Here is a 23,719-nt window from a genome sequence, read left to right as displayed (position 1 = left end):
CGTTTTTCTTGATGACTTGAATGTACGAACCAAGAGTAGAGAATCCGAATGTATCTTGGAGATGAATTTTAGCTGGTCGACAGATGCTGCAGAAAATAAGGCATATTGGAATCTGTAGCTCCGTTGTACTCGGTCTTTCTCTTGATCAGGATGTCCTTGAAGCTACCCTCGGCATAGTTACACAATTTGCTGCTAGACCAACCCAATGGTCATATGATCCAAGTGTTTGGGATTCCGTAGTTCTTGTTCTCATGATCTCGCCATGTAACTGTCATACTGTCTCTTTTTCTTGACTAGGAAGCCTTGTCATACCAATTCGACAATCCAACAAGCAAGGTGACCACAACGCTCTAGATCCATATCCAGTTTCCTGGAGCAATAGGATGCATCGGAAGCAACACGTCTCTTTAAAGTTTTATAAGTCACTTGTCTAACGCTGGCTAGGCGCAGTTCCGAATCGCCAATTTTGAACTTGATTGGCTTTACGAGTGTCTAAGTAGAGCCTCGTGAGATAGGCTATAAATACCCATGCCGAAGTCCTCTAAATCGCGAGTATCGTTCTCGTTGCTATCAAACCTCTTACAATCCTTCCACAACCGGTTCCACTTACCTGAACATAGACACACTTGGTCTACAGAGTACCAGCCATGACTATCTCTATTTCGAAAGCCATCCTACTGGCCCTAGGTCTTACGGCATCAGCACTATCGACAGCAATCAATTCGCATGATAGCGCGGCACATTATTGTGAGTGCTCTCTAATTTCATAAGTTCCATTGTACATTAGTGATATCCGTATATCAACTGATGTAATGTAGGTGTGGCGTTCTATCGTGTGGCCCCAGGAGATGATTGTTTGCATATCCGGGAGGCGCATCCCGATACGTTCACTATGGAGGAACTGTACAAGTGGAACCCAGGAATCAATCATACCTGTACGAATCTGCAAGTCGGTGATACTCTTTGTATTCGGAAATTGAAGAAAGATTGTCCTGATGGGGCTTAAGGCGACGGAACGTTTATTCATGATCTGTATTTGGAAGAACACTATATCTGTGTCTGCCGCGGAGTGGCTAGGTGTCATTTGCTAGCAAATAATTCGTACCGTTCTAAATCACGACGGTTCCTCCATACTTTAATCTATATATTTCATCATTGAGTAATACAATCCCCGATCATGATTGAAAATTGTCTGACGCAATGAGGGAAAATTCAATATCTGAGCTTTATTCTGTAATTCAGGTCAATATGGCTGACTTAGCTCTTATAATTAATTCTCGATATCGAGTTCTAGCGTGTCTTTATATCTCTCTCCAACACAGGGAATAAGTAGCAGCTTCTGAAACTCATCTAATTCTCCCAATACTCGACCATTTTCCCAAGCCATTGAGAAATCTCCATATAGAACCACGTCAGATCCTGACTGACCTGACTCAGCAAGCCACGCTGCACTTGTAGTCATGCTCCATAGTCTAGATACTGGCGTGAACGGCAGCATGCTCAACTCTTTGACATTCGCGCAGTAACCATATTTCAGCGATGAATATAAGCTGTCAATCAGCGCAGAAAAGATGACGGTCCTGCGGATGCTTTCGGCGAAGACCCATTCCTCCCAGGATGCCACTTGATTCAACTTTTGGGCTTGCACTTGTAGACGAGTAGTCCACGCTCTAAGTGTATCCATATTGCGCTCCGCTATTGACCGTTGACGTATGTCGCCGTCAAAAAGCTGGATGATGTGAAAAAGCATCAATGCTTGGACGGATGCGAGAAGTTCCTCTATAGAACTTGTCTGATGAACTTGCTCCACTAGACTTGTTGTCTTTGCCTCTAGAATACGTAGGGTCATATCTTCGGTATCTGCTGTCTTTGTGCAATAGGCTGTCGAGACTGTAAAGGCATCTTGAATGGCGTTGGGTAGATAAGTATCGTATAAACGTTGATGAATAAAGGGTGTTCTTCTCGACCGCGCAAACGCCTGCGGGAAGGATTTGACGCTTCGCAAAGACTGTGTTATTGACCATTTGTCGGGGCAGACTGTATCTGGGAAGAAGATGGCTGGAAAGAGTGACGGAGTAGTGACAAGCGAAGGACTTCCAGCATGCCAGGAGGTAGAGGCACTCGAATTATCGATAAAGGAGTCGCTATTTGGTGACCACAACGATAGAATTTCGTCCAACCCATGGTATAACTCAGATTCTACTGGCTGTACAGCTGTAAAAATGCTTTCCTGGACCTTCTTTGCGGATAGCCCATTGACGTAAGTACAATTCAGCCCCCGGCTGCTACACCGAGAGCACTGCGGAGTTTGACGATTACAACGCCGCTTCCCTTCCGCACATGCGACGCACGACTTCTGCCGAGAGCGAAGTCTAGAGGATCTGGAGGGCATTTTGCGGGGTGTTTGAGATATTTTGGAGGAAAGAAGCGATGAGGAAGAGGCTACGAGCGCAAGTTAATCCCATCAACGCCTCTGAAACTCCGCAAACTCCGCAGGCCCCACTGAGAGAGCTGCAAGGCATCCAATGATGTCTCGCCTTTGATCCCGGACATGAAGGGGGCTGCTTTGATATTATTAAGATAACACAATAGATGACATAGTAAAGTCCGCATTCTAAATCGAAATATCTCTATAGTTTTAGATATATCAAGCTCAAGACCTTATTATACGGACTGTATATAAGGGCTTTGTGAATCTCACGAACAAATGTGTCAACCATCTTTTTATCAACACCGCACTGATACAGCACAATGGCCGTTACTGAACTTATCTTCCCCAAGATCAAGCCCGATCCGGCTTCAATAGAGGAACTCGAGCGAGACTGGCCAATTATCAGCAAGAAACTGACGAACCCAAACCCGGGACTGCTGTGTGCCTTTCGAGGATGGATTCTCACCGAGAATGGACGTAATGTGAGAGAGGAGAATAGAGAAGTTCTACTTTTTGGTAAGTCCGGAGCAGATAGCTTTCTTGCTTCACTTACATGTCTAACAGTTTTCAATGTATAGAATGGAACAAAGTGGAGTCTTTCCATGCCTTCGTTGTCTCGGAGCAATATGATGGTTTCGCTGGCTCCATTAGACACCTCGTAACTGGACCACCGACGCTACAACTTTTTGAAACAAACTTCGGCCCAAAAGATGCGGCATCTGCATCTAGCATTGAGATCTTCCGCGTGACCGTGCCAAGTGCTAGGAATGCGGAAGCGGCTTTGAAAACCTGGGGGGAAATATCTCAGAAAGCTAAAGAGAAATATGGAGACAAAGTTGCTGTCACTTACGGCAAGAGTCAGAATCTTAACGAAGAGGTCGTTGCAGGCATCATTGGGTGGTCGAGACCGGAGGTAAGGGAAGAATTCAAATTATGGCTTGTCACGATGTACTAATCCCTCTTAGGATTGTGTTCCTGTTACCGGAGGAGGCGTGCTAGAGGACTCTTTCGAATCTCTGAAGACTTTGGGCGAGCTATCGCAAATCACTGTTGGCATTGGAGCCATGGAGGTTCCAACTTTGTAGACTGTTTCCCTTGAAATTGCTCGCTATGTAAACTAAACACTGCTTGATACATACTGAAAGAATCTCCGCTTAACAAGCACCGTCAACGAGCTTGTATATGATGGTGTTGAAATGTTGAACATCGAGTAGGTGCGCTTAGTTCGCCGATTTGATCGTAGCTAGTAGAAATAACGCAATAAAATCTTTTCTCAGCCCTAGACCATATCGGCACTTGGATGCTCAGAGGCGCTCTTGACATGCCCATAAGGTAATGATGATGCTTCCGCCCAGTAGCCTAAATCCGAAGGTAAGTAGGTTTGAAAGGATGCTTGGCTACTGTGCTTCAGCATATTTACTATTTCTCTCCCTATGGCGATGAACCACCTTTATCTAATATGTGTATGCCTTCTTCTCTTTCTGCCACAGAAATCTCTTTGAATTCGCATGTGACTTGGACTTTTCCTATTTTACATCCTGATATGGCGTTTATGAAGAAGCCATCCCAACATCCAAATCGATATTTCTGAGGGATTGACACTTCCTATCCCCATGGTTCATGGCCGCGCAATCAGTAAACTCTGAGGCATGTATATATTGGAACTATGATCGGAGCTATGGAATAGCGCAATACACGGGCCACTCTGCCGGGTTGAATCCCAGACCTTCCAGGTTCCAGCGATGATGAGTACCAGTATCGGTCCAAACTTCCAATCGGCTTACTGTAACTTACAAGTACTACTGTACTGTAGTAACAGCTTAGCGAACAAATAAACGCCACCCGCTGTCAAAAATCCCGACAAATTAGAAATGCAACGAGATTTCCTGCAGCAGAACACGGTGGCTGGGCTGAATGCTCGGATCGTGGATTGGCCATCTTGATACGCACTGTCTCGTTTCCCCACTCCTTGATTCGGGTCGGCGACCTGCTCATTAACGAAAAGTGGGGTTCTCAGTACTTCTACAGTCTTGTAGACTTTGCTCATCTTCTGGCTACGTAAGGTCCTCTTTGTCGGTTATTCCTAACATATTGACATCAGGGCAGGAGGATCTCCGATCTTGAAGAAATCGCGCAGAATGGATACAGGCACGGGCAGTCGAGCGGGGCCTGATCGGCCTGCTACATGTAAAACCGGGGCATAACCGGGGCATATCTGCATCTATTCCTATGCGGAATGACTAGTCATCGAGGATGCGTCACGGCTTGGTGATGAGGTTCGTATGCACGCTCTTCATACGAAGATACACCTTGGAATCTGGCTAGGCCTGCGACAGGGATGAATTTGGAATTTCTTTTTGCTTTGATGCATAAGACTCGAAGTTAAAACGTGCAAGCCCGAGTCCGTTTCGCAAAATTGGTATACTACGGCAGTTCAAGAGTCTGAACACGAAAAGTAGAAAACTGGTAGAACCAGAATGGCTTACCATCTTGCCTTTTTGAAACATGATTCTCATGTATTTATATTCTGTCTCTTTTGTTGGCTCCAGCATAGTATCTTGTTTGATCATTAGCTCCCGTCGCTATTTGCAAGGGAACTAGAAGCTCCATAGCCATTTCAAAGTTTGGGAGCTCTGGTCTACGTCTGAAGAGAAAGACCTATTCCAAACCTACGTACCTACAGGTTAAGTGCAAATGACATCAAGGCAGATCTCGCTAAAAAGTATGATCAAAAAGGATGCATGCTAGTATGTTCTTTTTGGCACCATAATGAATCATTGCTTGGATATCATCATTCACTAGTATTGTATGTATCGTCGAAATTTTTTCACTAACTCATTCCCATATTAATGTGAATATCTGTGGTAATTGTTAGTAGAAACAGGGAAATAAGGCCCAGCCAGCCAGCGCTGGGCCCGCCTATTTTTGCCCGTGCCGAAGCGGATCTTTCTTTCTTCAGCTGAAGTGGAGCTGCGGACAAACCAGTTCCCATCTCCTCCCTTCTCTCCTCCACTCATCCCCCATCCAACTCCATCAGTCTAATGCACCTCGAAATAAACGAGGGGAACTCAAGAGGGGAAGGCCCCAGCTTGTTGCTTTTTTGCACGGCATTCGCCGGAAGCATAGCCGACCTGACAACCAATGACTTGACCCCTGGCCAAAACGAGGCACTCTGCATGGATGCCTTAACAATTGCGCTACGCTTACCAGGGGCAGTAACAGGGGCCTTCTCTAAGTTGGAGCTTTTTACCGAGACCGTGTCCAGTTACTATTTCCAAAGAGTTCATTTTCTGGGGAGATGATCTCGGGAGGAGCAGTAGAAGCGCTGATTCGGAGAGAGAGTAAAACAGCCGTGTGGATCTTGTTTGCGTCAGTCATGCTGCATGGTTCGCGACGGCCCAGGATCGATCGACAATGGCTGGCATCTAACCCCTCCCCACACAGTATGGCACGAATAATAATGTGGCCAGGGCGGGAAGATTATTGCCATGCCAATCGATCTACAGTTCGTCCGAGAAGTGAAATCGAATCCGCTTCATATTGTACCTTGACATTAATTGGATACCAGCAGGAAGGGCCAGTGCTCCATACCCTCCCCATTGACGACCTGCACCACGGCGTCTTGGCGGAAAATTAGCACGGTCTTCCAGCCAGCCATCGTTGAACACCTACTCTGCAGGATATATCCGAAAATGAGGAATAATTCAACACAAGTACGATTCTGAAACATTCATTCACACATAGTGAATGCCCGCGTGGTCTAAAGCGGGCACTCCGAGAATCTGGACCTTGAACAGACCCGAGCTATGTATTCACAACAGCGACTACTATGAAGAGTCGTTTCCAGCTGGTGTGGACTTGTGGTCTCCTGCTCTAGCCCAGTTGTCAAATCAGCTGTGCAATGATGGCCGAGGTGGAGAGAATAACACCACCCATTATCATCATCATGCAAACTGTCTTGCAGGGCTCCACGTTCTGATACTCCACGCTATTTCCCATTGAGATGGAACACAGGATGTTCAGCACTTGGATTGGCGACACGCCCAGTCAGTCCGTGATTCATGACTCGATACCTCCTATTGGCGTTTCTACGCCTTAGACTCGCCGAGGCCCTAGTGCAACCAATGCAAGTCCAAAAAGGCAAGAGGTTGATCATAGAGTGATGAGCAGTGCCAACCGTCATGATGCGCTGAGGTGTCATTGCACCTCCTTTCCATTTTCGGGACCATAAAAGAGCAATGCCTCGAATTTTGCCGCCGCTTTGACGAGATCACAAGGTGGAGAGAGGTGGAGGAAATGGTTCAAGTCCACAGAAGCTGAAGTCTATATCCACCACCCATACCCAAAAGCGTAATGGTGATGTGAAGGTCCATCGCCACTCTGGGTACCCAGCCTTCGTACCGAAGAAAACGATCCGAGTTAAAGTAGTGTCTGGGTGATTTTTACTGTCACAGATTGCATACAAAACCCTCCTGTGACCCCAAGCCGGAGCTACTTACTCTTTCCTTTTCCTTCTTCCATGTCCTCGAATGATTCCTATACTTTTTTAGAGCCTTGCATTTGACTCCATTGCGGGTTTGTGTCCTCTATTCGGTTATTTCAAGAGCTGCTGCTCAACACAAGCTATATCTGATCCTCATCCGCCTCCCCGCCAATCTCATACTGTACGCAGGACTCGAAGCGAATCCCCCCAAAGTGTCCATACCTCCAGCCCTCACGACGATTACGACCAATTCCTCTGAAAATACTACAATTGTACTTCATACGTCCCAAATGGCTCCTGGCATTGTCTCTCCCCTTCCGGGAAACCTGAACTCCTCTTTCTACTCAACTATGCACGGGAATTCCCGGCAAGTCTCGGCCCTCTCTGCTGCCTTTGACAACGACAGCATTTCTCAGAATGGCCGGTCCACGCGCCGAGAATCTGGCTTTGTTCGCAAGTCAAATGGCTTCGGCAACTCTAATATCACCAGTGTAGTACAGTCTCTCCACCGTCGCAGCGGTGATGAGTTGGGCAATGCTGCTTCATCCCAGCTTCTGAACACCTCCTATCACTCCATCATTGAGTGGATTCGTACCGAGCGAATGAGCCACCTGCCTCCGGAGGGTAGCAGCTATGACAAAGTTCTTTCATGGGCCCAGCTTTTTGTTGAAAGACTCCACTCCTTTGACAATGGTATTCAAGACTTTGCTGGTGATAGCTATCTTGCCGCTCAGCTGTCCTACGGCTACTGTGCTATGCTGCTGGAGGTATGTTCCATTGTGATACTATTCGTCGGCTTATTCCTAACTAACCGCCTTTTCCTTTAAAACAGCTTGGCAAGGACAATGCACCTGCTTTGATGATCTCTTTTGGCTTCTTCTACAGTACTTCCTCTGCTCTGGTGAACCTTCTGGAGCGGACTGAGCTGTTCTCGGTGTCCCAGGAGATCAAAGAACAGCTGATCCTGGCCCTGGCTGACTTGGTTACCCTCGTTGCCAGTGTATCCACTCACTTCCACAAGGCTATCCGTGGATTGACCACAGCTTCGGTGTCGGTCAACATCTATGATACTTTCCCTGGTCAAATCCAATCCTTCAGGGAGCGATGTGGAAAGATCTCCGATGCGATGTGGCGGCACCAGCTTGCTAAGGAGAACATTGACACCGAGAGAGGTAAGAAATACGCCATAAGACTATCAACCTCGAGAAATATGAGTTGCTGACTCTGTCTTGCTCCTGGAAGTTGCCATTGTCAAGTCCGTCCGATCATGGCTTGCCCCCGAAGACCGCGTTCTCAACCGCCTCGCCGAAAACACCTCGCACCTCGCCCAAGAGCGTGAGGAAATGACTTGCCTTTGGATGGGTCCATATTTGACTCGCTTCCTGAAGAGTCAGAACCACACTCTGTCATTTTACGGCAAGCCGGGATCCGGCAAAACTGTTCTTGCCTCGGTCATCGTTGATCGACTGCAAGAGCAGATCGGTGGTGTTCACTACAAGACCTTGTTTGTCCCCATCAGTAAGTGCCGCCTTGTTTGCGATTTTCCTCTTATGCGTCTTATCTGACTTTATTATCAAACAGATGCCCGCATCCCCGCCGAGACTACCCCCGTTGCAATTGCAAAGACTATTTTGCTCCAGCTATTTGAGAAGCGCATCGGTAATGTTCAGCTCCTCCACATTCTAGGCGATGCCTACGAGCGAAGCCGTAAGACAACTGCTCCCGCGGACTATGAGAACATTCTATGGAATGCTCTGGAGCGTGCCTTGGCGGCCGCTCTCCGTGGTGCCAAGGAGCTGGTCATCGTCATTGACGGCCTCGATGAGGCTACCGGCGGAGAGACTGCTCTGCTCCAGAGGTTGACTGGCGCCACTTCCAACGCTGTCAATGTCAGGCTCATCACTCTTGGTTCTGAGAAGCCCACCGCCAAGGAACATGTGATGGCTGTTCCTATCACCGAGGATCGCATTTCTGATGATGTCGCTGCCGTTGTTCGGGATATCTTCGAGCCTAGCCGGACGTATCGTGAAATGTCCGAGTTGGAGCGAGAGACTGTGGTGGATCAAATCACCGAAGCTTCTCACGGTTCATTCCTCTGGGCTAAGCTTGCTGCTAAGCGTGTTCGCCACGAGAACAGCCTGGATGCCTTCCGCAAAACCGTCGAGACAGTGGTCAACAGCAAGTGGACTGTCACAGACTTCGTTTCCCACGTCCTTGCCTCCTCCGAGATCAATGAGGAAGCTAAGTTCATGCTTCTCTGGCTTGCTACTGCTGAGCGTCCTCTGTTGGTGAAGGAATTAGCTACTCTTGCCTCAGTCCAGCTTGATAAGCAGACTTTGTCCGATCGCAAGGTTGATACCTTGACTATCCTGAAACCCTTGACATCCCTTGTCTTCCTCCAGGATGGCCAGGTTTATCTTCGCCACGGCCTCATTCGCACAGCTGTTCTGGATGTCTATACCAAGGGCAAGTTAATTCCCACCGTGAAGGATCGTCATGCCGATCTTGTTACTCGACTGCTGGTCTATATCAAAATCACTGTGACTGAGCAGCATGAGCCTTCGCTGACTCCTTTGGACCGTCACGATACCAGCATCCTTGTTCAAAAACATCCGCTTCTGGACTTCTCGGTGCGCTACTGGCTTCACCATTTGAAGAACACCACTGTCTACACCACCAGCGGTGACGCTCCTACTGCCAAGGAATTTGGCAAGCTCTTCCCTGCCACTGTTACTTTGCTTCTGCTCCAGAACACACTCTGGCAGAACATCTCCACCCCGACGCTCTTGACATACCTGACTATTGTTAGCAACATGAGCCGTCAGATTCTGACTCCGAACAATGTCGTTACTCTCCAGTCTATTATTTCCCTTGCTCTCTTCCGTCGTGATATCAGCCACATTGCCGAGGCGATTCCGCTGTTCTATGAGATCACGACTATCAGTCGCACTCTGCTCACTGCCAAGCACATTATTACCATGCAGATGTCTAGATTCTTCTTGGACCTCACAGTGGAGCACGTAACAACAACCAAGACCGATCTAATGATCAAGCGGGAGGAGATTCTCCTTCTCATTGTTGAGTGCTACAAGATCCACTACGGCAACAACTCAGAGAAAGTCGTCACAACTCTAAAGACCCTAGTTGAGCACTACCGCATTCTCAAGGAGGAGAAGAGGATCAAGGAGATTGAAATTATAATTCAGACTATCACTGGGGCTCGCTATGAGGGTGATGAGACCGATACTCGTGGTAATCTTCATGTTCACCTGAAGGGTCACAAGCAAAACGGCGAAGTCGGTACTCTCTTTGTTCTGGATACCGAGGTCGATGAGTACCAGTCTGAGACCTTCGACTTTGAGGCCCTTCTCAAGCAGGCTCAAGAGTACGTCGCTGCGGGCCGCTTTGCCGAGGCCGAGCGTATCTACGTTGAGATCTGGCAACGAGCCAGCAAGGAATGCCGTACTCAGTACTCCGAGTACTGGGAGCAGATCAAGCTCAAGTCGGTCACCGTCTACTCAAAGTTCCTTCAGTCTCAGAAGCGTGAGTATGAGGCCTCCTCAATCTTGTCGAGTGTCTGGGAGGAGTATCGCAGCACTAGCCTGTCTGTGTCTGAGTCCACTTCGTCCCACTTCCAAGAAATTGCGAAGGTCATGACCGCGGTTGGTCTCTCTACAGCGGCTCTGAGCATTTTCAAGCACTGTGCCCATTACTACAAGAGCACCAACTGCACCGAGTCCTCACGCTATGCTGAGATTCAGAAGAGCATTGAGCAGACCTCCCAACAGGTCATGCACCAAGCAAGCTCGTCTTCCTCCGTTGTTTCTGAATCTGTACTGGAGGAGATTGTCTACGAGGCTTCCAGCTCCATTACCAAGATCGACCAGAGTTCTTTCACTGCCACTTACACACTGGTCGAGCTGTATGTCTCTCAGCACCGCTGGAAAGATGCTACTCGCGTTGTCAAGAAGGTTCTGCACGGTCTCTGGCCATCCCTGTTTGCTCCCTCCATTCAGGACGTTGTCCTTCCCGGCCAGCACGTCGAGAAGTGCGTGGACCTGGCCGAGCACTTGAGCCAGTGCTACCACTACCGCCGTCGGTTCCCTCGTGAAGAAGGCATTCGCATACGTGTGTACCGCGCTGTTCGAGCCGCAAAGCCCGTCGATGACAAGCTGCGCGAGCGGGTCACTACCGAGCTGATCTACTTCTATGAGCGCTCTTCCCAACCCGACCGGGTCATCAGCACTCGCCAGGAGATCTTGGATGACTACATTACCCACTACGGACCCGAACACGCTATCGTCATCAAGACCCTCTGGACCCTTGCGGAGCTTACTCGTCCTCGCCCAATTTCTATCGAGTACTATCAGCGCATCATCCGTGCCTTGAACAAGGATGCTCCTCATTGCCATCCTGATGCTATTGAGCCCTTGATCATTGTTGTCAGCGAGCTTTGGAACCAGAATCGCTATTCTGATGCTGTCCAATACTACTCACTGCTCTTCACTACTTTCTTGAATGAACCCAAGAAGAGCCCCAAGTTCCAAGCTCCGGACTTTGTGCAGGAGTTCTTCACCCGGTATACACATTGCCTTCGCAGTGTGCGCACTGAGTACACCAAGATCCACAAGGTTACCGTCGAATACCAGACTAAGGTCAAGGCTGTCTTTGGCGCTACTGCAACGATTACCATCAAGGCTACCGTGACCCTCGCCAAGGTGTGCCAAGAGTCCAAGCGCTTTGAGACTGATGCCATTGCCCTCTACGAAGAGCTGCTCACTATCCAGTCCACCGAGATTGACCGAGAAGAGATCACTGCTATCCTTGACGGTATTTACGAGGAGCAGACTGCCATTGCTACCTCCAAATCTGAATCGATCTCTGCCACCCAAATTGAGCGCGCTTCCAGGGTCTTGCGCAAGCGCATCACCTCTGTTCGCGAGACGTATGGCTGGGCTCACGAGGAGTCTCTGACTAAGCTAAAGGAGATCGTCTCCTTCCACTCCCAGCACAGCGAGTCGTCTGAGTCCGTTCTTTCGGAGCTCAAGGAGTCAACCGTGCAGATCCTGCAGACTGAATCTTCTTCCACCCGCCTTGTCGCTGCCGCATCCACCATTGCTGCCAGCTACATTGCCACCAAGCAGGTCTCCAAGGCGACGGAGCTGACGCAGGAACTATACCGCCAGGTCGTCATGAAGGACACGACCAACGTCAAGTCCACGAAGTTTGATCTCACCTCCAAGGGTCGTCAGAGCCTGATCTTCTTGGCTCAACTTGAGCAAAGCCTCAGCTATCGAAGCTCGACTATCACGGAGATCTTGGCTGAGCTGACCACCGAGTACGTGTACTTTGAGGAGTTCCGCAGCCACATCTCCTCTAAGACCAGCTCTTTCCACATTGTCTCGGTCTCTGCTTCTCGTCTCTACCACTTCTTGCTCTCCAACAATCGCAAGACTGCTGCTATTCGTGTATTCGACGACTACGTGGCCTACTTCATGGCTACCGAGGGCAAGCGCACCAAGTTGACCGAGATTAACCAGGTGAAGATCTTCTTGTCGACTATTTTGGACCACTTCAGCACTCACAAGTCAACCAACTTTATTCGTTCGGTTGGTATCGCTAGCAACTATCGTGTTCTTGATCTCCTTCAGAAGAAGAACTACGATGGTGCTTGTGATCTTGCCATCGTCTCGTTCCGGTACATCTCTGCTCATGATGTGTATCGCTCCGCTGCCATTGTCAAGTTTGTCTTCACGTTGGGTGTGTTCATCACTGGACGTACTATTGTTCCACAGCCCGATCAACCTACCCAGAAGAAGCTGCTCGGCGTCTCTTCTGTCATCATCCAGGAGGTTCTGCGCGTCATTGGCGACTTGAAGATCAACCTGGCTCAGGTCAATCTTGACTACTTGAATATTCTGATTGGCGTTCTTGGTGAACAGAAGGATTACAAGAATCTCGTTTGGGTCCTTGCCAGTCTTTGGAACAGCCGCAATCAGCAGATTAACTGGTCGCCTGCGATCACCCTCCAGCTGGCCCGCCGCTACATTCTGGCCCGTTATCTCGTCGGTGACGCTCTCAGGGCTTCCCGCCTGGCCGAAGACATTGTGTACAACTGCCGCCGTGTTAATGGTGCTCGCCACCAGAGCACTCTCGAGATGTCCACCCTGCTTTCCCAGTTGTACGCCGGCATCGCTCAGCGCTACCAGTCTGAGAAGGGTGGTCAGCACATGGCGAACAAGTACTACAAGAAGATCGCCAGCGTTCACGAGAACTTGCTCAGGATTTTCGTGGATCCGTCTCTGGCCGAGTTTGAGGGTGGCCTCGATAGCAGCCTCAGCATGGACGGCTCCACCTACGACCTTGACCTTGGCGACATCACTCCGAGCGGCTCTATTTCCGATAGTGAGCAGGTGCGTCAGCACCTCCAGCTGCTCAAGCTTGCTGTGCAGCACCTGGGTGACTGGCCTAAGGATTTCAGCGAGTATGAACGTCTGAACGCTGATTTGTTCCTTGAGTTTGGCGATGAGCTCAAGGGTGTTGAGGGTGTTGAGAAGTGGGATCTCAAGAAATTCGGCTCTGGAAAGGCCTCTGGCAACGAGGATCAGCTGAACCTGAACTTCAAGTCTTGGGAGCTTGATCTTGCTCAGCCGGGAGAGGTTGAGGAGGAGCTGTAATTTGCCTTCATGGTTCGCTTTGATCAAATTGTTCTGCACTTATGTATTGAATTGTTTGCATATTGTATTCTCTGTGCTTATATCTAGTTTGTCTGTTTCTATGTCGAGGTACACACAATCTCATTGGCTCTAGTTCAAAAGTGCATCCTTCCATGAGTAGTCGGTGAAACCTTTCCATTGGTCTTTTCGATTTCAAAAACAGTCGTGGGAGTGTGACGAAATCTTGACCGACTCAATCTTCAGGGACAAATCTTTCGTTTACGTCGAATCCTTTACAAATGAGAGAACATAAACTGGAGGGCCATGACGCTCGTTTCGTCCCCTCCGAGTAGCTAGGTAGCCACGGGAGAAATGTGCTTTTTAAAACCTGCGATACGGTGAGTATGAAAAAAGAGAAGCCAAGTAATCACGAAGTCATGATTCTCATGCCCAAGGCGGAAGGTGTCCATTATTTGTGACCAATGGCCTCCCGTAATAGAAACTAATACCCCATTCAGTATACTGGCAGAGGGCTGGGGAAAATTCCGCTGTCATAAATCAATGCCTATTCATAGCACCAGTCTGGGAAAATAGGTCCAAAGGGAGTTCTTCGACAATATAGAAAAAGGGGTTGAGGAGGCCTGATTCTGAGGCTGACACGACTGAGACAATTGCCGCAATTATACATTGTGGCGTGCACTTAGTCGACTCGAGGAAACATAAGCAATCTCGCTACCCCAATACCAGGGACTTACATGAGCTTAGCATCAGAAATACTTTGGACGCTGAGCGATTAATCCAATCAGATTGACCGAATAGGCGGATTTGTCCGCGAGTGGGGCGAATTACAGGTCAGGGGGTCCGTTTCCTTTTGCTAATCGCTTAATCAGGGTGCCTGGGCCCGACACAGACCCTGTTAGATTCAAAGTCAGAATGATCAGTATTTAGTCCATAGGGTCCCCTGAAATTACATCTTCTTCTTCTTGTTTGGTATTTCGCCTTGTCCCTACCTGATTCCGTCACCAATTTACGCCCTCCCTCGATTGAAGCCAGCCCAAGCTATCACCATGCGTACATCCTTTGCCGCTCTTCTCTTCGTCGCCTCGGCGCTGGCTTCTCCAGAGCCACAGCAGACTGCCAGTGGCAGTCTGACCGATCCAGATGCTGACGCATCTGCCGCCGCCTATGCCTCTTCACTGGTGGCAGCGATACCCAGCTCTGTTCTGACAGTCATAGAGACGGCTATCCCCGCCTCGTGGCAGGACGAAGTCATCACGGATCCTTCATTCCGTTCATCTGTTGCAAGTGCCGCTGCGGCGGGAACTTACCCAGCTTGGTACAATGAACTGCCCAATAGCGTCAAAGCCTGGGCCTCCTCGAATTTCGATGCACAGATTCTGGGCATTGCTACCACCACACAAGACGTTGCTTCCGAAACTGCTTCTACCGCCACTTCAGGTGCCCCATCGGTTACGAATGCGGCGCAAAACACTTCATCTGGCTCCTCTTCTGCTGCTTCGTCTGGCTCCTCTTCTGCTGCTTCCTCTGGCTCCGGCTCCGGCTCCACGTCCGCCTCTGCTTCTGCTTCGCCTGCGAAGTCAACTGGAGGTGCCCCTGCACCTACTAGCGGTGTTGCCTTGGGCATTGCCGGTGCAGCCGGTGCTCTTGCTCTTGCTCTCGCCCTATAAGTTATCTGCCCATCAAGTTGATCCCCAATCCATAAGCAGAGAGTCGAGAGCTTGCTCAATTCACCTTGAGTGATATGAACAGAGCGATCGTATACTGGAGGATGAGAAGAATCGAGCTGATTTTTCGAACATATCATTGCATAATTTAATTTACTATTTCGAACTGAACAATAACGAACCATACCTACCATCTTCCTACCTTCCATTACCACTGGAACGACTCAAAAGCTAACGAGCAGGTCAGAGCCTCTGTAACAGCCTGGTCCAATTTGACACTTGGGGTACAGGCCCGCAGCTTTCATAATAGAGAATTGCTTCGGTTGTCTGCATGTACGTGGCTTCAACTAATCCACAGTATAAATCTCTTGCCGTATTCCGACGTCATCACAAGCAATAAGTAAGTGTAAGCAAAGACAACATAGATCCATATCGAACCTGCCAAGGTATCCTGTAATACAGCTATTCCGTCATAATGTCGCCCCAGAAATCGTGGAGTTTGAACCACTTGTGAGCACTAGGGTCTTGAAAGCAAGAATAACCCTTTATGGGTTTGACAGTCTTTAAGACACACCTCACTTCTCCGAGAAGATCGCTTGCGAATTTTGGACAGACGTCCACCTCGGAGGCGAATTTGTAGTTTTGGGACTGTAGAAACCCTTTAACTGAGGCTTTTGCTAGCACAAAACGCACAGGGTGGCCTTTGGGTAAAGATTCTGCTCCAAATATGTGTTCACTTGAGATCGCAAAAGTGTTGTTGTTGAAAGAGACTCTATTGCCTAAGAGCCGCGGAGCTTGATGAACAACCAGGACATCCTCAACGTGTTATGCCATTTGTGATTCCATTCCAGTTACACCACACGTGTCCGCGAGTCTCACAAACTCGATAATTGCTGAAATATGCTCCGTGAGGTCTTCATCATCCTTCAAGTCATACTTGACTTTACCCATGTAAAGCCATTGGATGAGTGCTTCCAAGCTTTGCTCTGACACAATCCCTTCTATATCTTCCAATATGGCCGCTTGATTCTGACTTTCCGAGAATTCGCCAATTAAACATGGGCGAGAAATAGGGAGATTGACACAGAATAGGCTTGGAGACTTTGTATTCCTGGCCACTCGATTTAATCCGGATTGTAACGTGGGGACCATTGAGAAGAGGAATAATCCTGACAACTGGTCAGCTAATGTGCTCCTACTGTATATATAGCATCTCACTCACGATCTTGTAAATTCCTTTGCATCTGGTTCGTACATGTCCACCATCTTGCCAAGGGGAGCGTGTTGAGTGCTTACCGGGGATCTGAAAGATGTCAAGTCATAAAATGTCCATGAAAATTTATCAGAAGCTTCAGGTGACGCACATTTGATCATCTCACTTGCTACATTTTTGACTTTGGAATAGAATTTCAAGAGAAATGGTTCCCATATTGAATTTGTTAAGCATTCGCTTGTCCGGTGAACTCATTCTTGGCTCCGATCTTGGTTCCGTCATCATGTCTTCCAACTTACCAGACCATCAAAGGAAATCATATTTAAGCCCCATGAGGATCAGAAAGGCTCTCATGCAGTAGCCAAAGTCTATGTTTGTCCTGTTTGTCGAATTTGAGGCTTAGTCCTTAGCCCCTATTGGCTGGTCTAAGCCTCCCCACGGCGAAGGCTGAGGCTCTTGTTTATCCCCAAACATCCTCTTCACCCTCCAACTCGCACTATTACACCAAACCAACAAATTCACTACAACCATGACCACAGTCCCAGCTAAAATTAGCGATAACTTCCTCCCACCCAAAGCCCCAAGCACAGCTCGAGCTCAACAAATCGACTTTGAAAAGTCCAACCCCCCACTCCCAAAATACAAAGACCACTTCGCCGCAGTGATAGATGACTTTCTCACCGAGACTGAATGCAAAGAACTCCTCGCCCTCGTCGAGTCCAGCACACCAAATGGCTGGGAACGTGCAATGATCAATATCGGCGGCGGGAAACAACGTCTCTCCACCGATACGCGCAACTGTGCAAGAATCATGTGGGATACCCACGACGTCGCCGACCGACTGTTAGCGCGCCTAATGCCATTCCTGCACGACTTAGACATCGACCAATTCAGTAATCGAACGAGTGTGACTGGACTAATTGGCCGGGGCAAATCGTATCGTGTCTCTGCGCTTAATGAACGACTACGCTTTCTCCGGTATGTGGGTGGTGAGTACTTCCGCCCCCATTGGGATGGGCAGTACGAAGCACCCAATGGAGATCTTTCATATCTCACGCTCCATCTTTATCTTAATGGGGATGGGGAGCAGGATGTTGTTGAGTTGGGCAAGGCGGAGGATAGGCCCGGGAGAGTGAATCCTGCCCCTCATGAGAAGTTGCTTGGGGGCGCGACGTCCTTTATTCCGATTCCTAGTTATAAGAGTGGGAATGGGCAGCTGCGCATCTTTCCAAGGACCGGGTCTGTTTTGATTTTCCAGCATAGCGGGCTTATGCATAGTGGGGATCCGGTGTTTAGGGGCACGAAGTATACTATGAGGACGGATATTATGTATCGGGAGGTATGAATGATCGAGTTCAGGAACTTTTTGCGGACGCTGGGATAAAGCTAGTCTAGCTGCCGCCTTAATCGCCTGGTTTGAATTCCAGCGAGGCACTTTTCTCCTCTTTGGGCGTCACCCGCCAATGTATGAATAAAGCCCTGATCAAGACTCCGATACTTCTGTCGATAGGTGTATTGAAACTGCCGGGTATCGAAAGAGAAGTGCAATTGGCTATTTCTAGCACTTTGGCGCGAGCGTAAGCATGATACGATGATGGATGAGACCGACGGGAGGTTGAGGATTAGGGGCATCCGCAGGTATGCATCTCGCAGATGTACCTACAGCTTTCTGCTGCTCTTAGCACTGTGTTGAATCAGCTCTTTTGCATTAATACTTGCTAGACATTGTGGCGCACCAGCGAAAGCAGCTAAACTATACGAAAGGGCTGACGACCCATTCCAACATAGCATAATATGGATTGTTTGCTGTTTCTGAAGATTGTCCATGCAGAACATTGCACAAATAATACAAATAAGGTGCAGAGTCACGATGCTCACTTCCACTGGCCGGAGGCCTTTTTATTGGAGCGGGGTGTTCATTATAATAAGACTTGCGGGGGAAATGAAGCCGTTCGCCACATATTCCATGTTCGAGGGTCCAAGCCCATCCCCAAAGTCATCAAAGCCAATGTCTTTTTCCGGGTATGAACCATGAGTCTCAAGAAGATCCAATTCCACGTCTCTTTGTATTTGGTGATCGGTCAAGGTCCAGGAAGTTGCACATTGCGAAACTGGCGGGACAGGCAGACCAGATGGCTGTTGGGAGTCTACAAGCTGTAAATCGCTCCACAGCCGTTCAATATCACTTTGATGTGGATACTGGCCTCTATAAAGCGCATAATCTAACGTCAAAGACAAGCGGAGATAGGAACGAGGTTGGCGTGCAAAGTATTCGCAGACGTTCTTGAATCGGCTTCCTGCCGCTGGTCTGGGCTGGGCCAGAGGATTGCCCTCATCATCATCGCTGAGGTCTTCGATATATTCGTCGTTGCGAAGGAGTTCATTCCCACCAGGTGTAAAGTCGAGACCGAGTTTTGCACCGGAAAAGGAGAGAGCGCTGTCGATGAAAGCGCAGACTTTATCAGCAGCTTCGTAGCGAGATCCAAGTACTCGCATCACCTCCTGGTAAAAGTGTAGCTGGCGGCGCCGACCGGCCCGTTGCAGACGGGTCGAAGAAAACCCCGAATCGATGGTGCTGAGTAGAAGTGGGAGGGCCACATGTGCCACACTGTGGAATAATCAGTCTCAAGCTAGTCCACACAACAAGTTACACCGAGAAACTCACACGCTGCCGCCAAGTCTATCTCATCCAAATATTTGGTCGGAATCCCACCTCTTTCCAGGCTGACCTGGGTTGGGCGCCTTAGGGCTAAAGAGTGGACCCTATCTCGAAGAATGATGCACCACCATAACCGTTTTCTGGCCACTGTCTCGTAGTTGCGTTTAGGGTCATGACTGAAAAGATCGGCTTCAATTGACTTAGCCAGCTGCGTTGCTACTGAGAGCCAGCGTGTACCAGAAAAGAAGTCCAAAGCCGTGGTCTGAAATGTGAGAAGAAGTGCACCCTGTGCCCTTGGCAGGACCTCAATCTCAGTATCAAAATCAAACAAGAGCTAGCAATCTCGGTAAGCATCACGTCAATCTGTGAAGTGTTTCACATTTTACCTTAGCTCTCTGGTAGAGTGCGGTCCGAGCCGCCCTCATGTCGTGGAATCCCACCGCGTTGAGGATATGACCAGGGACAAACTATGCAAGGTTGGCTCTGATATTGGAAACGAGAATGCTAGATTCATGAACCACCTACTACAGAGCTGGCAAACAGCATTGCCTGGAGCACAAAAAGCGACATTTTCTTGCCGGATAGATAATCGGAGTTCTTTGGGCGGTACATCCTCCAAAACTCTGCCTCATCTATGACTGGAAGACAAGGATGGACGTACAGGAAGTATTTCGTGATAAAGATGTCGAGATAAGGCGACTCGGGAACACGGAAACACCCTTTCAGCTCCAGGAAACTTACATCTTCAAATGGTAACTCGCTGAGACGCGTAAGCCTCAGAAACTGGTAGGACGCAAAAGGGACGTTAGCCGCTGGAATAGGATTGTCTGGTACTGTTGGGACAAATGGTAGCGAAACCAGATGATCTATCAGGTTTGTCCCCATCAGTATCTTTCAGTCCCAAGGCCCCAGCTTCACTCACTCATATCACAGGGAAAACCAGGACTGCTATCCATTGATAGGAAAGGCGGCATCGCTGACATATCATCAACAGGTTCAAGTGATGAGATGCCGTAGGAAATTGCCTTGACTACTTGGCCTCGGTTCATTTCGTCATCCTGGGATATGCTGCGGCTGGGAGGTGGCCGGGCCTGCGTCCGTCGAACGTTGAGGTGTGTGCTACCAGGGTTGTCAAAAACAGGGACGGCTAGAGATGGACATCCAGGAGACCTCACCCCCGAGTTCTTGTTGTACGAACACGGCATTCATGGCGGTCAAGTTTGCAGTTGGTACATGGAAGACCCTGCATCGCAACATCACATCGGACTTTGCGGTCATGACACCACGAGCAAGCGACACGCGCCCGCTTGCGTAGCCGCTCCTGTTTTGTTGAGTCAGGATCCATTTCACTGGACCCTGTCGTCCTTGAATTTTCTTTTCGATAAATTGAAGAAACTCGTGTTGCAATTGACACCGTCAGTCGCAAATGGTGCCGTGAAGGCAGATTGAGAAGCGAAGACAGATTGCGGGGTGCGGGGGAATTGAGGCTGATGGCTAGCCTCATCCATCATGATCTCTCTTGCCTAGTCCAAGGGTGTATATTCCGCCCCCTCTTTGCGTCTTGAGCGTGCACTATAATTGGCCCCTAAAGCCGTACCACACTGCAAATCTAAATTTAAACTTTCCGTAGCCGAAATTCTTCGGCAACGAGGTTAGCCACTGCAACGCCGCGCGAATCCCGATGGCAGGAAATCCACATATTATTTGCAATATCTATAGCCTACAAGCAAGAATCTTGATCGATTTTACCGGGCTTACGGAATATGAGGAGAATCCGGGGTTTGTGGGCTGCTAAGCTGCCGCCAAGCGTTTTAAGGATACAGCCAATTCGACCGTAAAGCTCGTCTGTAATAACATCCTAACGACATCGCAATGGTCGCAAGATTCTGCACTCGTAGGTCATGCAAGAACGTCTAATACGAACAATATGTCCTTTCTATCTTTATCCATTACTTGTTTAACGCAGAATATAATTGTAAATAACTCTTTCGGCGCTAGCATTACCAGCGCGAGAACCTGTGGACATGAATTGTCATCCACATTGGGATAGCTTCTAGCCGAGAACACTCGGCAGGAATACGATCCTTGATCCAGGTCCACGGAACACACTCATTCGCTGAGCCTTGTTCGGCAAATTCATTGATAGTTCTCGATAGACTTGCGGAGTATCGACCCCAGTGAGGAGGCATGTGGACCAAGTTCAGCCTTTCCTTACCCTAAGTATAGCTATTCTGCCTCCGAGGCTTGTTTCTGTGCAAGTATATAAAGAAGGCTAGGCCTCCCCAGATAAGCACAACATTCCACAAAAAGTGACTTTGGAAGCACTGCCATACCCTCGAAAGTTGAGAAGAACAACGACTCCAACTTCTTGCCATGGAGGTCCTGAAATCAAAATTCCGGCTGACAAGGTATGCAAATTGAGTCAAGTTATTTGGTAGTTACTAACAATGCAAATGACGAGCAAGTCCGTGGACGCAGAATTTTATCTCTGGTATTATTCTCTTCCTGACAGTGGGAATCTACTTGGCAGTCATCGGTTTGTGGTTTACATTATACCGGCAAAGAAGGATGGTCGCTAATTCTCACTAGGTCTCGGCGCAGGAGGTGGAAAGCCAAGCTCGGCTCACGTGGCAACAATCACCTACACTTCCATCTACGCTGTCTTCGCCGTTACTGGTTTCTTCGGTGGTAGTATCATGAATACAATCGGGCCGAGACGGACAATGACGGTCAGCCAATCCCGATCGCTTCAGATAAGGATTCTTCCAGACACGTGTTAATCCTTAGCTTGTAGATCGGTTCTTTTGGATATCCTTTCTATATATCAAGTCTCTGGTACTACGACGCAACAGGACATGATTGGTTTCCCTTGACAGCAGGAGTGCTGGGAGGTATCGGGGCAGGCTTACTCTGGACCGTTTCTGGCTTTATGTAAGAAGTCGCTCTCGGCTGTCGATCACTTTTCTAATGGTGGGTGGATGATTTTAGTCAGTTTTCATATGCATCAGAGGCAGATAAGGGAACATACATCGCGTGGCAGCTTTTTTTGCTCGCTGTCGGATCAACCGTCGGCGCACTTGTGGCCTTACGGAATCAGCATCAACGAAACCGGCCTGACCGGTGTCCCAACATCAGTTTATCTGACATTCATCATCATTATGTCTTCCGCTATTATTCTATCGTGAGTGAACTGAACTTCCCAATTGGCACATGCCGTTTCCTTCTCACAACCTTATAGCCTTCTAGCAATTCAATCGCCGCAGAACATCGTCCGAGATGACGGGACTCACCTAGCAATCTTCGAGGCTACCGACATTAGAACAGAGGTCAAAGGATGTATTATGTTGATGAAGGACTGGTTTGTACAAAATTTTCGCTATCATATTCTTTTGCTCACTTGTGTCCAGGAAAATTGTCGCTCTGATTGTGCCGATGATAGCGACGGAGATGTCGTCGGCCTTGATTCCAACACTCAGCGCGTATGCCTTCAACCTGAGAACGCGGTCTTTAAATAGCGTTATCTTCTGGGCCGTCCAGATTCCGTCAACCTTTCTCTACAGCTTGGTATTGGACAACAATCGCTTTTCAAGACGTGTCCGGGGCATCATGGCACTCACCATTGCGGCTTCAGTAGTTGTTGTTAGCTGGGCTCTAGCTCTCAAAATCCAAGTTCAGCATCAACTACGGCGAGATCTACCTTCTCCAGACTGGGACTGGACGGATTCTCAATATGGAGAATTTAGCGCCATGCTAATCTTCACCGGTATTGCCTATGCCATCGATCAAATGATTGTAATGTGGGTGATCAGTGCCTTCAGCAATGAACCCCGGCTTCTTGCGAGGTATGGGGGATTTTTCAAAGGCATGTTGAGCGCTGGATTGTGCATTGCCTTTGGACTGGAGTCAGGGGGAGTTTCCTATCTGTAAGTATAATCTCTCGATGAATATTGTGTGCTCTATTAATTTCCACAAAAAAGGAATCAAACAATTATCCAGTCCACGTTGACGGTTGTCTCATTTCCGATCATGTATTTCCTCGTGATAAAGTGTGTGAAAGAGACAAACTACTTCACCGAGGCCACCGTGATCCCACCGGAATATACCGGCATTCAGAAATCTCAGGCATCAGCCCAGGAGACTGAACTCGGAAAGTCATTCTAGAGTCAGCAGCAAAGGACCGGAAATTTTCAAATCACACCTGAAATAGGACCTTGAGATGATCTTAGGCATACGCTTTGTCTGTATGACCGCTTTCTCTTTCTGGTGCCTGTGCATTTGTTTCATATGCATTCGTATGCAGTCATTCCGGTTCCTCATGTTACCTTAGAGCAAGCTTGAATGAGGTGGCAGTGGAGGAGATAAGCAGAGGATAACCATTTCTGGGTGAAATGAGATGAGTGCTTTTTATATGTGTCTATTAAAGAAGCTCTCGCCAGAGAGTCTCCTATTGTTTCTTTTCCCTACTACAGATTTGATACTATCCTTAATAACGCAAGTGTAAGATTGCACTTCGCTCTGATCGTAAAACATTAGAATCAAGATCTCGTGAAGTTTTGCCATGAATGTTATTTCTCAAGGCCATTAGCCACATA

The 23,719-nt window shown here is 48.5% G+C and overlaps 6 protein-coding genes across 6 annotated transcripts; 5 read left to right on the top strand and 1 right to left on the bottom strand.

The window, feature by feature from the left end:
* Positions 1-2,751: 2,751 nt before the first annotated feature.
* N7458_009521 (uncharacterized protein) lies at positions 2,752-3,516 on the top strand (the record flags this gene model as incomplete). Its single annotated transcript, XM_056912903.1, has 3 exons — positions 2,752-2,947; positions 3,010-3,344; positions 3,397-3,516. 3 exons carry the CDS (start codon positions 2,752-2,754, stop codon positions 3,514-3,516), a joined length of 651 nt encoding a protein of 216 aa, XP_056761752.1.
* A 3,688-nt stretch (positions 3,517-7,204) lies between these two features.
* Positions 7,205-13,591, top strand: N7458_009520 (NACHT domain protein; the record flags this gene model as incomplete). The annotated part of the gene is made up of 4 exons (XM_056912902.1): positions 7,205-7,681; positions 7,747-8,086; positions 8,157-8,432; positions 8,496-13,591. The coding sequence occupies 4 exons, from the start codon at positions 7,205-7,207 to the stop codon at positions 13,589-13,591; spliced, it is 6,189 nt and encodes a 2,062-aa protein (XP_056761751.1).
* Positions 13,592-14,637: 1,046 nt separating this feature from the next.
* Positions 14,638-15,258, top strand: N7458_009519 (uncharacterized protein; the record flags this gene model as incomplete). Its single annotated transcript, XM_056912901.1, has 1 exon — positions 14,638-15,258. The coding sequence occupies one exon, from the start codon at positions 14,638-14,640 to the stop codon at positions 15,256-15,258; it is 621 nt and encodes a 206-aa protein (XP_056761750.1).
* Positions 15,259-16,997: 1,739 nt separating this feature from the next.
* N7458_009518 (uncharacterized protein) lies at positions 16,998-17,813 on the top strand (the record flags this gene model as incomplete). The annotated part of the gene is made up of 1 exon (XM_056912900.1): positions 16,998-17,813. The coding sequence occupies one exon, from the start codon at positions 16,998-17,000 to the stop codon at positions 17,811-17,813; it is 816 nt and encodes a 271-aa protein (XP_056761749.1).
* Positions 17,814-18,367: 554 nt separating this feature from the next.
* On the bottom strand, positions 18,368-20,332 carry N7458_009517 (fungal specific transcription factor domain-containing protein; the record flags this gene model as incomplete). The annotated part of the gene is made up of 5 exons (XM_056912899.1): positions 18,368-19,076; positions 19,136-19,461; positions 19,514-19,594; positions 19,653-19,993; positions 20,050-20,332. 5 exons carry the CDS (start codon positions 20,330-20,332, stop codon positions 18,368-18,370), a joined length of 1,740 nt encoding a protein of 579 aa, XP_056761748.1.
* A 1,168-nt stretch (positions 20,333-21,500) lies between these two features.
* N7458_009516 (membrane transporter) lies at positions 21,501-23,288 on the top strand (the record flags this gene model as incomplete). The annotated part of the gene is made up of 7 exons (XM_056912898.1): positions 21,501-21,535; positions 21,593-21,663; positions 21,717-21,856; positions 22,136-22,308; positions 22,366-22,485; positions 22,535-23,050; positions 23,105-23,288. The coding sequence occupies 7 exons, from the start codon at positions 21,501-21,503 to the stop codon at positions 23,286-23,288; spliced, it is 1,239 nt and encodes a 412-aa protein (XP_056761747.1).
* Positions 23,289-23,719: the final 431 nt, after the last annotated feature.

Source organism: Penicillium daleae (genome assembly GCF_028827525.1).
Source record: "Penicillium daleae strain IBT 16125 chromosome Unknown utg000008l_segment0_segment0, whole genome shotgun sequence".
Classification (NCBI taxonomy): domain Eukaryota; kingdom Fungi; phylum Ascomycota; class Eurotiomycetes; order Eurotiales; family Aspergillaceae; genus Penicillium; species Penicillium daleae.
This window is presented reverse-complemented; position numbering and strand designations above follow the sequence as displayed.